General features: G+C 42.7%; 1 protein-coding gene across 1 annotated transcript in view; it reads right to left on the reverse strand.

Annotated features, from left to right (window-relative positions):
- Positions 1–3,790: 3,790 nt before the first annotated feature.
- The window catches only part of mark4a (MAP/microtubule affinity-regulating kinase 4a), a 33,003-nt gene continuing 22,597 nt past the window's right edge, over positions 3,791–14,196 (reverse strand). The window contains exons 13-18 of the mRNA XM_083926593.1: positions 13,699–13,910; positions 12,136–12,239; positions 10,554–10,838; positions 5,863–5,945; positions 5,207–5,251; positions 3,791–3,955 (exon numbers count right to left, since the gene is read on the reverse strand). Coding sequence (XP_083782719.1) covers positions 3,891–3,955; positions 5,207–5,251; positions 5,863–5,945; positions 10,554–10,838; positions 12,136–12,239; positions 13,699–13,910 — 794 coding nt within the window. The 3' untranslated portion in view covers positions 3,791–3,890. The remainder of the gene's footprint in view (positions 3,956–5,206; positions 5,252–5,862; positions 5,946–10,553; positions 10,839–12,135; positions 12,240–13,698; positions 13,911–14,196) is intronic.

Raw genomic sequence — 14,196 nt, forward strand, 5'->3', positions numbered from 1 at the left:
AGACACAAAATGAAAGGAAAAAATGCCAACATCAGTGAATTTTATTAATCTTCAGCTCAATGTTCTCCTTATAAACCACAACCACTCCATCTCAGTTTACAGTTTGTTTCTGAGGGGAGGAATTCAACAGCAGAGCGGTGTAAAATTACTCATACAGGTCAAACTGTGTGTTCTTCAGTCTCTTTTGCATAAAACATCAACTGTTTCCAAAGTGAGGTTTGAAATGACAGTGCATGTTAAATACTGAGCCCCCTGGGGTCCTAATACTGTACCATCCACCATCTAAACCAGACCAGGGACACACTGTCTCTGAGCAGGTATACACACGTTTACTCAACAATCAGGTCAACAAAATCTTTTCAAGAATTTTTCACAGTAGATTCCACCTTAAGACAAAGTTCATCCATCTTATACTAAGAGTGAGTTCTTTTACACTAAGTTATTTGATTATTATCCTGTTTCACTTCAATCGTTTCCACCGAAAGGCTTCACAAACTACCTGATTCATATTTGCGATCAGGAGACAGTGACGTGACATTTCTATGGCTTCAATGCAACTTAGGGCTTTCAACATGTTAGGGGATTATAGGGATTGGTGTAAATTCAAGTTATAATAAAACCAAGCGGCACAATTTATTCCCAATATAAATGTTTGACAACTGAACATTTTTATTACACGCTGTACGCTGTGGTGCTTGTCAAGACACTTGTAAGAACTCAGAAGCCCTCTTGAGTGTACTGAACCTATCCTCTAGCAAACAAGGTGGAGTGAAGTCACTGTATTTCACCAAAGCCCTCCTGTTTGTTTTTGTGCACGGTGGCAGGACCAGGCGCTACATTTAGCACCTTTTCTTTGTATCAATTCATAAAAACGATCGTGTCTGCATTTCACAAAGCTTCCAATCCTAAGTGTGCATCATGTCTCATTTTTTCCCCTAAAACCCAAACTCTGAAGTCATGCAGGATTGCAGGTTGGTTTTGTTCCCCATTGTCACTGACAGAATCTGCTTTAAACTAGAATTACTTCCCTTGCTCTAGCTATAAATAAACCTTGAGCTCTAAGATATATACTATATTCATATATTTTATATACAGCCATCAACTGACTGATATAAATCCTGTTTTTTAAAATGATATTATTCTAAAAAATAAATAAAGTACCTGTGCAAATATCCACAAATTGAAGTGTTTCACATTTAAGACATTGGCGCCCTCCAGTGGCTAGTTCTGGGTATTACCTATACAGGTACACTGGAAGGAGCTGATTCAAGTCAAAGCAAAGTGCATTGAGGTCTATATTACCTAATGCTAATATACACCACAATGAGAAACGTCCAGGAAGAGGACAAGGACAGACTCCTGGTGTCCATATTTGTGTCTGTTTCTCACCCTGAGGAGGAGGACAGGTCAACGCTGGACTCCTCTGTTGGGCTCCATGAAACAGCACACACCAAACAGGACAGAGAAGATGTCATACATGGGTCTACAACGTGAGAGTGTGGATGATGGCTGAGTGTTTCCCCGCCAGAAAACAGGGATCTCAAACGAAGAGCTGAGGAAAGCCAAACGCTCATCGTGACGATAGAAAAAAGTCAGTGGTACATACGAAGGTGGTGGACAGCTAAGGTTGGCGTCCCTGTTAAAATGTAGGGAGTTGGGGAGTTATGATGAGGGGAGGGGGAGGGGGAGGGTTTTTTTTGGGTCACCATGAGCAAAGCCACAACTGAGAGATAGTATTAACAGTAAATCAGCAGCCAAACAACATGATCTCTGTAGCCTACATAAATATCACAGTACGTTATTCACTAAAAACAGGGAGGGAGAATAGAAAGCTTTCTCACTTTTTTCTGTCTCTCACTCTTTTTTTTTTTTACATTAAATATGCACTGTATGAAGGCGCTGGGGGTTGTTCACTTTAAAGGCAACTGGACTAACAAGAAGAAAACACTGTGCACACTGCCTTCATCGTGCCTTTCCAGATTCAGAACACTGCCCCCTGATCCCCACAGCCCACAGTCATCAATAATGGACAGACCAGTTTATGGACTGTGCCACAAAAAAGGAGAGGGTGGACATTTAGAAGTGCATCTTTCTCTGTGTGTGTAAAGGTGAGTGTGTAATCGGAGAGGTTTCACTGCTTGGCTGATCCGCATTTTGGTGTTTCAACATCAACATACTGAGATGATGGCTGAGGTGAGAGCACATGGCACAGAATAGAACCAAAGAAAGAAGAATTGCATTGCATTGAAAATAAACTAAACGTACAGTATCCATTATTTTGCGGTGGCACAACTGACAGATTTAAAGTGCAAGATTTGCACGCCAAACCCCATTTGTTGCTCTTGCTTGCTTTAATCACCTTGAAAGATTTCACCAGTCGAGGGCTTCTCGTTAGAAAGATTCAAGTGTGTGTCTCTGTTGTCGCTTCTTCAGTGTAATGCTTTTGAAGAAAGGTAAAGGGGTGAAACGGGTGGGAGGTTGGGAAATCCAAATGCTTTGAACAAGATTAACTGACGATGACCAGCGCTGACAAACAATGAATCCAGCCAACCAGAGAGCAGCATGTGTGTAGTCTTTGCAGAGTCAGCATAGAAAAAGTATTCTATGACAACATTGGTATGAAAGTTATATAAGCTTATAATATTAAACCAAATCAGCCATACTGATTTAAATTTGATAGAATCTAAAATGGAGGCTGGCGTTGCTGCACCAGAATGTTCTCTTGCTAACCACAGGGTTCGTTTCTCTTGAAACATTGTCTACATTTTTCATTTCTGCTAGTCCCATGCAGAGAAACTAATGTGATTGAGAGTTGACAACTCTATCAGTTCATGAAGCTGAGGATGTCACAAGCTTTTTGTATTCCAGGTCAGCCTCTGATTGGCTGTTTCAAAGGCCTGTCAACCCTGCTCCCACTGACCTTAATCCAGTGCAGCTGTCACTGCTGTATGTACACCAATCAAAGCGACGCAGCCCTCTGTGGCTGCCTGTCTGATCACTGAGTCGGACCATATCTACGTTTGTGCATGTTGTTGTCCCCAGGTGATGAAAAGTCAGCAGTTAATCACGTCATCGGTAAGGGGAAAAAATGTTGTATGTAAAGGTGACATATAAAAGAACAATTTAAAAAAAGGACTAGCTGGTCAATGACACCCAGTACACAAGAGATGATGTTTTTCTGTAGTGGTGAACGTGACAGTGGGTAAAAACAATGATCAGAGCAATATATAACAAAATAAAGAGTCATTATGGCTAGAGTAGCAATAAAAAATATTCAACGAGATTCCGTCTGATCCAGGTCCAGTGGGTGCAGTTGCTCAGTGAAGGCTGAGCTGGGTGGGGTGATTGGGTGGAAGGGGGGTGCCTCAGTCTGTGTGACTTTACGGGTCAGGTGTGCGTGTATCTGTGTGTGTGTGTGTGCATGTGTGTGTGTGCAGGGGGGGTATTCATGAAAGAGACAGAAGGAGAAGTCTTTTTGCTCGGGTCCAGCCCCTTGCCCCTTCTCTGCTTTTTTTTTCTTCAATTATTTCCACCCCCCCTCCCTTTACGCACACATCAACACTCACTCACGCAAACAAACAGACAAACACACGTACTCGTATCAAACACACCCTCTCTTCAAAGTTCAAGGTCCTTAGAGATTTGGGTGGCAATATCCCGAAAAGCTAGCGGTGTCCCCCAGAGTCGCGTGTAGCGCACCCCGTTAGAAGTCTCGGACGTGCCCGTGGAAAGATGGCACACCTCGGCCTCGAAAGCCACGCGGCCCCCTGCCGCGCCGTGGGTGCAGGAGATTAGAAAGGGTCCGGCATGGTGGACCTGGCAGCCACATCCGAGCGCCGCCTCCCGCAGAGCCAGAACCACCTCCGCAGGGTCCCGCCGCCCACCGCCTCTCAGATCCCAGCCACGTCCGACGGCCCGGGGCTCGGACGCTTTTTGATACCCAGGTAGATGGCAACTGAGGGAGGAAGGATCAGAAATATGATTAAGCGAAGGACCAAGGGTGTTCTACTAAATTAATTGTCATCTATCTGTGAAAGCTGCGTTTCCATCAAACACTTCTGGTATAGTACCTTTAGAACTATATGTAACCCGTACGGACATGCACCTAAACACTAGATATGTGTTGTGTTTCCACCACAGACAGCACTCGAAGGCTGAATTCACAGACTCAGGTAGATCCAGCAAATGGCCAACTTGTGTGACGCCCTGTTGTGTTCTTTAACCTCCTTGTAAGTTAATTTAATAGAGGCAGGATGTTTACTGTCGACTGTACGGGACTCTCACAGCGCCTCAGTTGGAGTCTGATCGTATTGGCCACCGCAATGTGACTCTGTGTTGTGTTTCTCCCAAAAGTTGAGTCCGTCTCAACTTTTCTCCACGACCCCTAGTTCAAAATTAATGGGAGAACTCAGATTTTTACCTCACTACCTGAACTGGTCTGAATGAGGCCTTATGTTACCAAAGGTTGTTTTTATAGTTTACATTTCCTCCTGCATCACTTAGACGTCCAATGGAAGCCGTGGACAGCCATGCGCTGAGAAACCATCTGAAAAACCTTTTCATTCCTCACCGCTCCATCCAGCTCTCGCTCTCCTCTTCACCGAAGATGCAGAGGAACGTCTGCACCAATAAATATGTTGCAGTGTTTCTAGCTCCACGTTTTAGTCAAATTTAATTTCCCCTTGACAGACTAATAAAGGTATGCCTTAAATGGGCTGCATGCTGGAAATGAGGCTTAATCACAACGTTTACATGTTTTGCTGGAATAAATCATCAATGGGCTCCTTCCTTTTGGATTGCATTTGGTAATCGACTTGAATGAACTTTCCTACCAGAAGAGCTGGTATAGTTGGTAAGTCTTTCAAAAGATCTCTTTTTAATAAATTCCGTGTTTACTAACTACATTGTTGGTGTTTTGGTTAATGTGTCAGGACTCTTCTCATGCTACTGCAGCGGTTTGGTGTTATTTGGAGCAGTATTAGTGGTTAAAAAAGACGTTTTAATGCGCCCAACATGCCATCCTAAGCTAATCTGTGTTAGCCACGGCAGGCTGTTAGCGGAAAATCTACGTTAATAGTTCATACACGAAAAGAATTGTCTCCAAGGCTTATTTAATGAGTGTATTTGCCTAAAAACAGCCTGGGATGATTTTAAACCGGTATTTCACTTTAAGTGCTGTCAGTGCAGCTGGAACATGTGTACTAACCTTGTGACCGCAAATCTCCTGATTCCCTCAGATTCATTTGTGACCCTGCAGGACAAACAGGCAGAGAAGAACAATGAGCCTGTTGACAAAACTACAACTCTCAGATGAGATGGCATTCAGTAGTGGATATTAAACAATGAGACCAAGCAAGCATCGACAACAGGCACATGATCTGCAAAACAGTGTGTCCTCATTCCTCAGGAATGCATCTGTCTGTTTTCTCACAAGTTTTAAAGCATGCAGGTATAAATGCAATCCTTTGATTTTCAATCACTTCTGTTCAAGGTTCCACACATTCCCATCCATTCTCGCCAACAACACATGGGATAAACATTTAATGCCTTTCAATCCATCAACCACAAGAACAAAATGAAAACTAAGGGTACATTTACACACAAGATCATAAAGTCTGATTTAAACCAGTCTGTACTGACAGTGACACTGATCCTGAAACTCAAAGCTAAACACAAAAATCTAATGAATCTTCCTTGACTGCAACCATGCTTGAAACCACATGTGTGGGACCTTGACAGTATGAAGATGATGATGAAGTCATGCAGACAAGCACTAATTCGTAGATAGCGGTATGAAGTAGTCAGGCACACAAATGGGCCGCACAGGCAGACAAGAAAGAAGCCAGAGACATGGGAACTTACTAACTGTTTTTGATCCTTGTGGAAGAGTACAACCCGAGACTGATTTGTTTGAGCCCTGGCGCTTTGATGGGTCAAGGTTGACCCTGATGCCATGGCAGGGGGAAAGCACAAGATAAAGATGGAGAAAGAGAGGGGATAAGGGGTGAGAGCAGGGGGTGGGGATGGGGGATAAGTGAGAATATAATTCAATCACAGGAGAGCAAGTGGTGGAAAAGTGCGCAGCGCAGGAGCTGATTGGCAAGGATAAAGCTGAGGTTTGATAAGATTAGACATGTGTGATTATGACGACTAGGAGAGAGGGGAGCAGAGGATAATCCAGGGCCACAGAAGGCCTCGCCAAAAAGGCCTCGGTGAATACAATTCTGATAAGCATGGATCCATATCCAAGTTGTGCTCAAGCTAAAAGGAAGAACTTCACAACAATGCTACGTGATTCCATATCATATCATATACTTGATTTTATTGGTTTGATTTAATGTTAATGTTGTCCTCTGAAGACTTTTTTTACATTTGAGCAGCTGAAACAGCCTAACAAATTAATAAGACTTTAATAAGGCAAAACATCACAGTCCTTGTATCAATTCCCTTCTCTAGGACCATATATGATCATGTGGAAACCAGAAATAAAATAAAAGCTACTGTATGCAGATTGGAGAGAGGTAGGAAGGATTATGATGACAATAGCTTTATAAATTGACACTGAGTTCCCCTATAAGTACATTAAGTGTAAAAAATAAACTTGTTACCTGAAAAATAGTGAAATAAGCAGCTATATAAGCACCATTATATGATATACAATATACACAAACCAGTGGTAAAATGTTTAGTGAAACTGCAGTTTTGACACTTTGGAAAATGTACTTTCTTGCAGACTTATATGAGATCGATCCCTCTTTGATGTCTGTACAGGAAATACACCACTAGTTGGTGCCGTTCATGCAGCTGGGGGTTGATAGGGAGAGAAAGAGAGAAGAAGAAAGGGGAGTTTTCGCGGGGCAGCAGAAGGGAGGGGAGACAAGAGTTTTAACGTCTTGTCTGACCTGTTTTGTGTGGAGACTCACTAAAGTTATAAGGAAAACCCGGAACGTGCTGGACTGATTCATATATTCAGACGCATCCATGTCGCTTACACTAGACCTAAATATTATCATAACAGTAAGTTCACGAGACTGACTAATGTACACATACTTAATATGCTGAATGTTGCCCTATACCCATTACTGCAATTCAATTTAAATGAATATACCCGCTGTATTGGACCGGTGTATTTTAGGCTGCATTTTTATTTAAGTTACAGCCCCTGATATTTTGGTTTCTGCTGTATTTTATGCATCACTGTAAGTTATGTGTGTATATTCAATTAAGTTTGATTGCAGTGAATAGGGTAAGTGGGTGAAGGGCAACCCTCAGCATAGTAAGTAAACACACTTGCCACCACATTGATTTACATGACTAACTAGCCATTGTATGAAGTCAAAATTAACATATAACATATAAACTGACAATCACATTGTGGTTAATATATATTGCCGCAGCATTTAGAGGACACACCTTAATAAATGTGTTTGGTTATTTTCTAAGATGAGATCAAGGTAACCAGATGTTTCAAATCAAGTCACTACAAAATGTTACCTGGATGCTCAAGTGGTTAATTAATATGTGACTGGGAGTAATTACTATGAACTCAAGGTTCTCACGGGGTAGAGCAGCTGTACGTGATCTTGCAAAACTTTTTTTAAAGGTGAAAGTAATGTAGTGTGCACTTATACAATCATATCAGCAGAAATGAGTTACGACAAAATCGTTGTTCGTGAATGTGTGATAAATCTGACAAAAGAGGCTGAGCACAGCTGCTGGTTGGTGTGGAAACCACTAGGGGTATAACACCGGCTTCTTAATGTTAAGTCTGTGTAAGTGCGTTGTCCTCAAGCCCCCACCACAGCGACTTCCTGGTTGATCCAATATGGAAGAGTGTCCACTAGGGGCAGGTTTCATAATAGAGCAGTTTCTCATTGACCCCCATGTTAAACAAGCTGTTTTCACAGCACCCTTAAACCTTTTTAAGGTCTGGTACAAAAAAACATTCTAGTCTGTATGTTTAGGTCATATCTCCATGACAACACTGAGGGGGGTGAATTTTTTTATACCAGGATAGTTTTTATTTTATAGGAGGTTAAAGTTTATGAAAATTAGGGGTCTTGAGTGACAGCTAGCCTCTGGCCCTCATTTCTCCTCGGAGGTAAACGTCAGCCAGATGGACGTATCTCCCTCCCCCCAACGTCACATACATGCCCTTTTAACAAGAGAAAATGAGGCGGAGTCCAAATCTGCCAAGATGGAGACTCCCGTAGGTGAGTTTGATTGGATCAAGCTGAGAGAATGCATCCCGATGGGTATGCTACGTCCATTTTTTATACAGTCTATGGATGTCCTCTGTGCTTCCTCTTCTTCTTCTCTTTCTTGTTTTATGGCGGTTGGAAATGTTTAGCTCATTACTGCAACCTATCTAATCCTCCGTGCGAAACACAATGCTCCATATACAGTATAGTAAGATCAAAAGCAGCATCCATTGGAAGAATTTTTGCCTCCATGATTTCGATGATGATTGAGTTACTCGAGGAATCATTTTAGCCCTACTTTATTGTCTCCATGGGGAAATTTGTCTGGGGCACAGTGCTGGTTGCTTCATAATAGGGATGGGCGTGAGTGATCAATTCCTCGAGGAGTCCTCAAATTACCTCGATGGGTAAACAATGACACTCAAGTTTTTTTTTTTGTGCGCACACAGCAGCTACTGCTTCTGCGCTTGACCCAAAACACAAACATCTTTGATTTTTGGAACCATCCGAGAGAAGTTGTGTGACCTACATGACAGGGTTACTGTGCAAGGCCCAGACAACGTGGAAGGGGAAAGCAGTGATGCTCGGTGCCGCAACGTCGAGGCACTGGACACCCTCTTCAGGGAGGACTAGTTTTAAAATATGGGTATCAAAGAGCTAGAAGCTTGTTTCAGTGAGCCATGCATTGGTCCTTAGAAAAACCCACTTAAGTGGTGGAAGTCCAACAGGCACCAGTACAAAAAACTGAGCGTTGAGCTGATACCTGCCACCTCTGTGCCTAAGAGTATCGAAATTCTTTTGATAATTTTTGGTCAGGACCATCCAAACATTACGTGTACCAAGTTTCATCTTGATCAGACATTCGGCCTAGGAGGAGTTGGGAAAAGTAGGTTTTGCATATATCGTGATCCTGCGAAAAAAAAAGTCTCGGTGGAAATGGGCGTGGCCTATATCCCATGATTCACGTGCGTTCAGGGAACGCCTGAATGTAACGATTTTGAATGTGCAAGATACAATGTGGAAGTTACAGGCAAAAACGCGGTGAACTTGATTATAGCGCCACCTGCTGGTGAACATGTGTCATTGTTGGTGTCTGCTGTACGTGCAGGGGTCTAAACCAAAGTTCAAAGTTTCACCTCCATAACTCCCATAGTGTAAGCTGCAGTATGAGTTTTACCGATGGAAAAAAAATAATAAAAAAAAATAAAAATCCATTGCAAAAACAATAGGGTTCCCAGCACTGCTGGTACTGGGGCCATGCTGCTGCTTGCCTCGGGCTAGGACCCCTAATTAATTTTTTTTTTAAGGAAACAAAACAACAACAAGTTTTGGTTGTGAAAAATAAAGGGAAACTGTGACTGTTTTGAATGAGAATAAGCATTTGGTGTCGGGTAGGCTGTATTGCTGTGCATCATTATTCCTGCAGGAAGATGCGTTGTGTTTTAAAAATAGATTTGGAAAAATGATTACTCGATTGGCCCTCAGGGTATTGATGCGATCCCTTGATCTTGGAATTAACTACTCGTGCCCATCCCTACTTCATAAAAAACATACTTTACTAGAGTAAAACAAAGAACAAAACAAAAGAAAACAAACAGGCAGACAAATGTTCGAACATCATCGTCAACATGGTTCTTACTGTAGTCTGTAAGTTAAAATGCACTTGGCTTTATTACATAAATGTGCACGCTGTGGGGATAAAGTGCAGGTGTTAGTAAACGTATTGCACATTGTCCTATTGCACTAGAAGTTGTGTATAAACTGCTAAGTGGTAAAGTGCTAAACCATTTATTGCACATTATTCTATTCGTTGTTCATCAGTTTAACAGAGGCTGGGACAAATGTTAGTTTTGAGCGATTTGATTTGCATCTTGAAACAAGGAGTCTTCTGCCTGATGGTACTGTAGTGTTTCATATTAAGGAAAGAGGGGATGTAAGGAGTCATAAATTATTTTCTTTGCTTTTTTCCTAACTGCATGCTCATATAGGCCCTGTATAGGCTTGCATTCTCTTTTCTCTATTTTTTTCATCTGTTTCGTGCATGATGGCAAGTTTGCTTTTTAGCTGAACTGTAAGGATGCCAAACCCAACAAAACAAAACCCACGGGCAGCGATTCGAAGTGCTAGCATGAAGCGCTCTACAGTGTCCTGCAGAAATATGCTATGGACACAGGCCCAAGTTAGTAAGCTTTAGAGGGGCTGGTAGGCTATTTTTTTCTTTGAAGAGAGCCATAATTAGAGGTAGGTATTTCCCCAAGCTTCCAGTCTAGGCTAAGCTAAAGTCGCCTGGGCTGTAGTTTCATATTTAATTCATAGATTTGAGATTAGTGTGATGTTAAATGCGGCAAGTACCTGCGAGTGAGTTTCGAGGTTATCTTAGTGAAGAGGTTGGAGGTTGCCCTGGTGCGGGCATGGGGCAGAGGGCTGGCGTCATGGTGGGACAAGGTGGGTGAAGTGGGTGGGGCTGAGTAGACCGGTGGCCCGCGGTCCCTAAGCTGTCCCCCATGAAAGGTGCTGCGGATGGTGGAGCCGCGGGTCAGGCGGCATCGGTCAGTAGAGGAAGAGGAGGAGGCAGCTCCAGCGCCAGAAATGCTGAGCGTGGAGGGAGACGCTGCAGGCATGCGGTGGCCCAGGGAGCTGCAGAAGAGAAGAGGTACTGGTATCAGTAACAAAATCTAGTATATTTCTGGTCTGTGTATCTTTTGGTCATTCAATTTTCCATTCACAAAGGATATTAAAAACAAAAAACTTTTTTTTTTTCATATTGCACAGAGCTGGGTCTGTCTGATGTTCCTGCCTGTAATAGGGAAGGTTTTCATTGCCACCGTACTCTACGGGGGAATTGTTGGGTCTATGTTTATCATAGAGTGTGGTCTTTACCTACTCTGTAAAGTGTCCTGAGATAATTTTTGTTATGATTTGGCACTATAAATAAAATTGAATTGAATTGAATTGAATATTCTCCGACCAGAAGTTGACATTTTCACAGTAAGAGCAGCTGTGAGAACGGTGCAGTGTCGGAGAGGGATTTATGCTTCTGATTTTGATATTTGAACTTGTGACAACACATCGGTTAGGTCCTGAGGAGTTTAACTGTTGGTAGTTGTAATTGGTTTTGTTCAAAAGTGTCGAATTCTATCTTTATGGCTTATTGTTGATGAAATGCTAGCTTGTTGTTGGTAAACATTCAGGTAACGTCAGTGACAGAGTACCATTATTATTATTATATGGATAAAATACAGAACGACAACCAAGCCCCCACAACAGCGACTTCCTGGTTTGATTCAATCAGGAAGTGCCAAAAACTGAAGTTCTCTGAGTGTCCACTAGGGGCAGATTTCGCAATAGAGCAGTTTATCATTGACCTGTTAAACAGGCCGTTGTCAACATCATTAAACCTGTTTAAGGCCTGGAACAAAAAACAGTCTAGTCTGTATGTTTAGCTCATATATCCATGACAACACTAAGGGGGGTGAATTTTTTTGTACCAGGCTAGTTTTTATTTTATTGGAGGTTAAAGTTTATGAATAATTAGGGGCACGGCCTCTTGAGTGACAGCTAGCCACTGTCCTTCAATTCTCCTCGGAGGTGTACATCAGCCAGATGGACGTATTTTCCTCCTCCCACGTCACATACATGCCCTTTTTTGGTCAGAGGAAATGAGTTAAAGTCTGACAAGATGGTGACTCCCATAGGTGAGTATGACTGGATTGAGTTGAGAGAATGGACCCCGACGGGTAGGCTACCTCCATTTTTTATACAGTCTATGATTTCCTGTTGCCGGGATGTGTCCGGATATGGGCCATACCAGCAAATGGTGTCCGACTGGTGATACAGTGACATAGCTGTTCAACTTTGACAAAATAACTTATCATAACACATCGTTTACAGTTCTTCTAACGGGTCTGACTAAACCTCCAACACAAAGTGGTACCTGTTGTCTTTGCCATTCTGCAGAAGAGAGTGTCTGTCTGCACCCGAGCGATCGGTACACACATATGTATTCCTGCGTGTCATGGCACTTCCAGGGATGTTATTCTACAGAGAAGATTAAAGACAGATACAACACATGGTTAAAGTATCACATAAAGAGTTAAGCTTCTCACAAAATATACGAAAAATAACTTTATCAGGTGACAACCACTCATTTATGCATGCTGACATGGTCAAGATGATCTGCTAAAGTTCAAACCAAGCATCAGAATGGGAATGAACGTGGTATGATTGTTGGCGCCAGACATGCTGGTTTGAGGTTTTCAGAAAGTGCTGATCTACTGGGGTTTTCATGCACAGCACTCTGTAGGTTACAGGGAATGGTCCAGAAAAGAGAAATATCCTGTGGGCAACAGTTCTCTGGGCAAAAATGCCATGTTGATGGCAGAAGTCAGAGCACAATGACTGAACTGGATCAGGTTGATAGAAAGGCAGTACAGTAAAAGTAACTATTGGGTGGCTGTTGTTTAGAGGTTGAGCAGGTCGTCTTCCATTCGAGAGATCGGCAGTTTGATCACCGGCTCCTCTGGTTTGCATGTCGAAGTGTCCTTGGGCAATGAATGAATGTGGTGTGAATGGTTAGATTAGATTAGATGGTATGAAAATGTCAACTGCCATCAGTGTGAATGTCTGTGTGAATGTCCATTTACAAGTCCATTGTTAAAACTGAGGTATGCAGAAGAGCATCTCTGAACCTTGAAGCAGATGAGTTTCAGCAGCAGAAGACCACACCGGGTGAACTGCAGCTACAATTGACACGGGCTCTCCAAAATTGAACAATGGAAGATTGTTAAAACTTTGCCTGTTCTGATGAGTCTGGATATCTGCTGCAACATTTGAATGACATTTTGTGGAAACAACAGGAAAGCATGGATCCATCCTGCCTTGTATCGGTAGTTCAGGCTGGTCATGGTGGTGTAATGGTGTGGGGGATATTTTCTTGGCACACCATGGGCCCATTAGTACCAACAGAGCATTGATAAAACTCCACTGCTGATCATGTCCATTTTTTTTTGTCCAAAGTGTACCCATCTACTTCCAACAAGATAACGTTTCACGTCACAATGTTCAGATTATCTCAAACTCGTTTCTTGAACATGACAAGGAGTCTACTGTACTTAAATGACCTCCTGTCACTAGATCTTAATCCAGTACAGCACCACAGGGATGTGGTGGAATGGAAGAGTCGCATCATGGATGTGCAACTGACAAATCTGCAGCAACTGCATGATGACATCATGTCTGTATGGCCCAAAATCTATGAGGAATGTTTTAAGCACCTTATTGAATCTATTTCATGAGGAGTTCTGAAGGTAAAAGGGCACCCAATACTAGGTGTAATATAGTGGCTGCATATATGTAGTCTGAATGGAGTCTAAATTAACACAGTGTAACTGGAAAAAGAACTGGAGGTTTTAACAGTGGGAGCTGTGTACTAACTGAAGTGTCTATGATAAATAGTGAGAAAGCTATCGGCCTTAGGAGGAGGAGATCTGTCACTTACCGTGGTGGCGGTCATGTCTTTGCGGCGGTCTGGGATCTCAGACTTGTTGGGGTTGTTGGCACTGCTGACCATTGGGCTGGAGGGAGGGAGGCTGTGGCTTCCCATCACGCTGCAACTGGCCTTGCGTGAAGGCATTCGTCCCTCACGCAACTCACGGTCGCCTGTGCTAGTTGGGCTCCGCTTGGGGTGCATGACGGGCATGGAGGGCCCGCCTTTGTTGTGGAGGACAGCAGAGCATAGACACAGAGACTCGTATAAGGAATATTCTGCAGATACAGTGGGTCATGCAAGGGAAAACCCGTCCACACAGTTAGTCTAGCCCGAGGCCTAGCTTTCCAAGTGAGGATTTTTTAGACCATTCAGTGCATGTTATGTTTTCTTCGTGATGGTTGAAACTCCATATTGCACATTATCACTGATTAACAACATTGATTGATTGAACTGGTGCCAACTGGCAATCAGATCATTTATATTGATGATTGAAGTGATGATGGACAA

This window comes from Echiichthys vipera, assembly GCF_963691815.1.
Source record: "Echiichthys vipera genome assembly, chromosome: 14".
Classification (NCBI taxonomy): Eukaryota; Metazoa; Chordata; class Actinopteri; order Perciformes; family Trachinidae; genus Echiichthys; species Echiichthys vipera.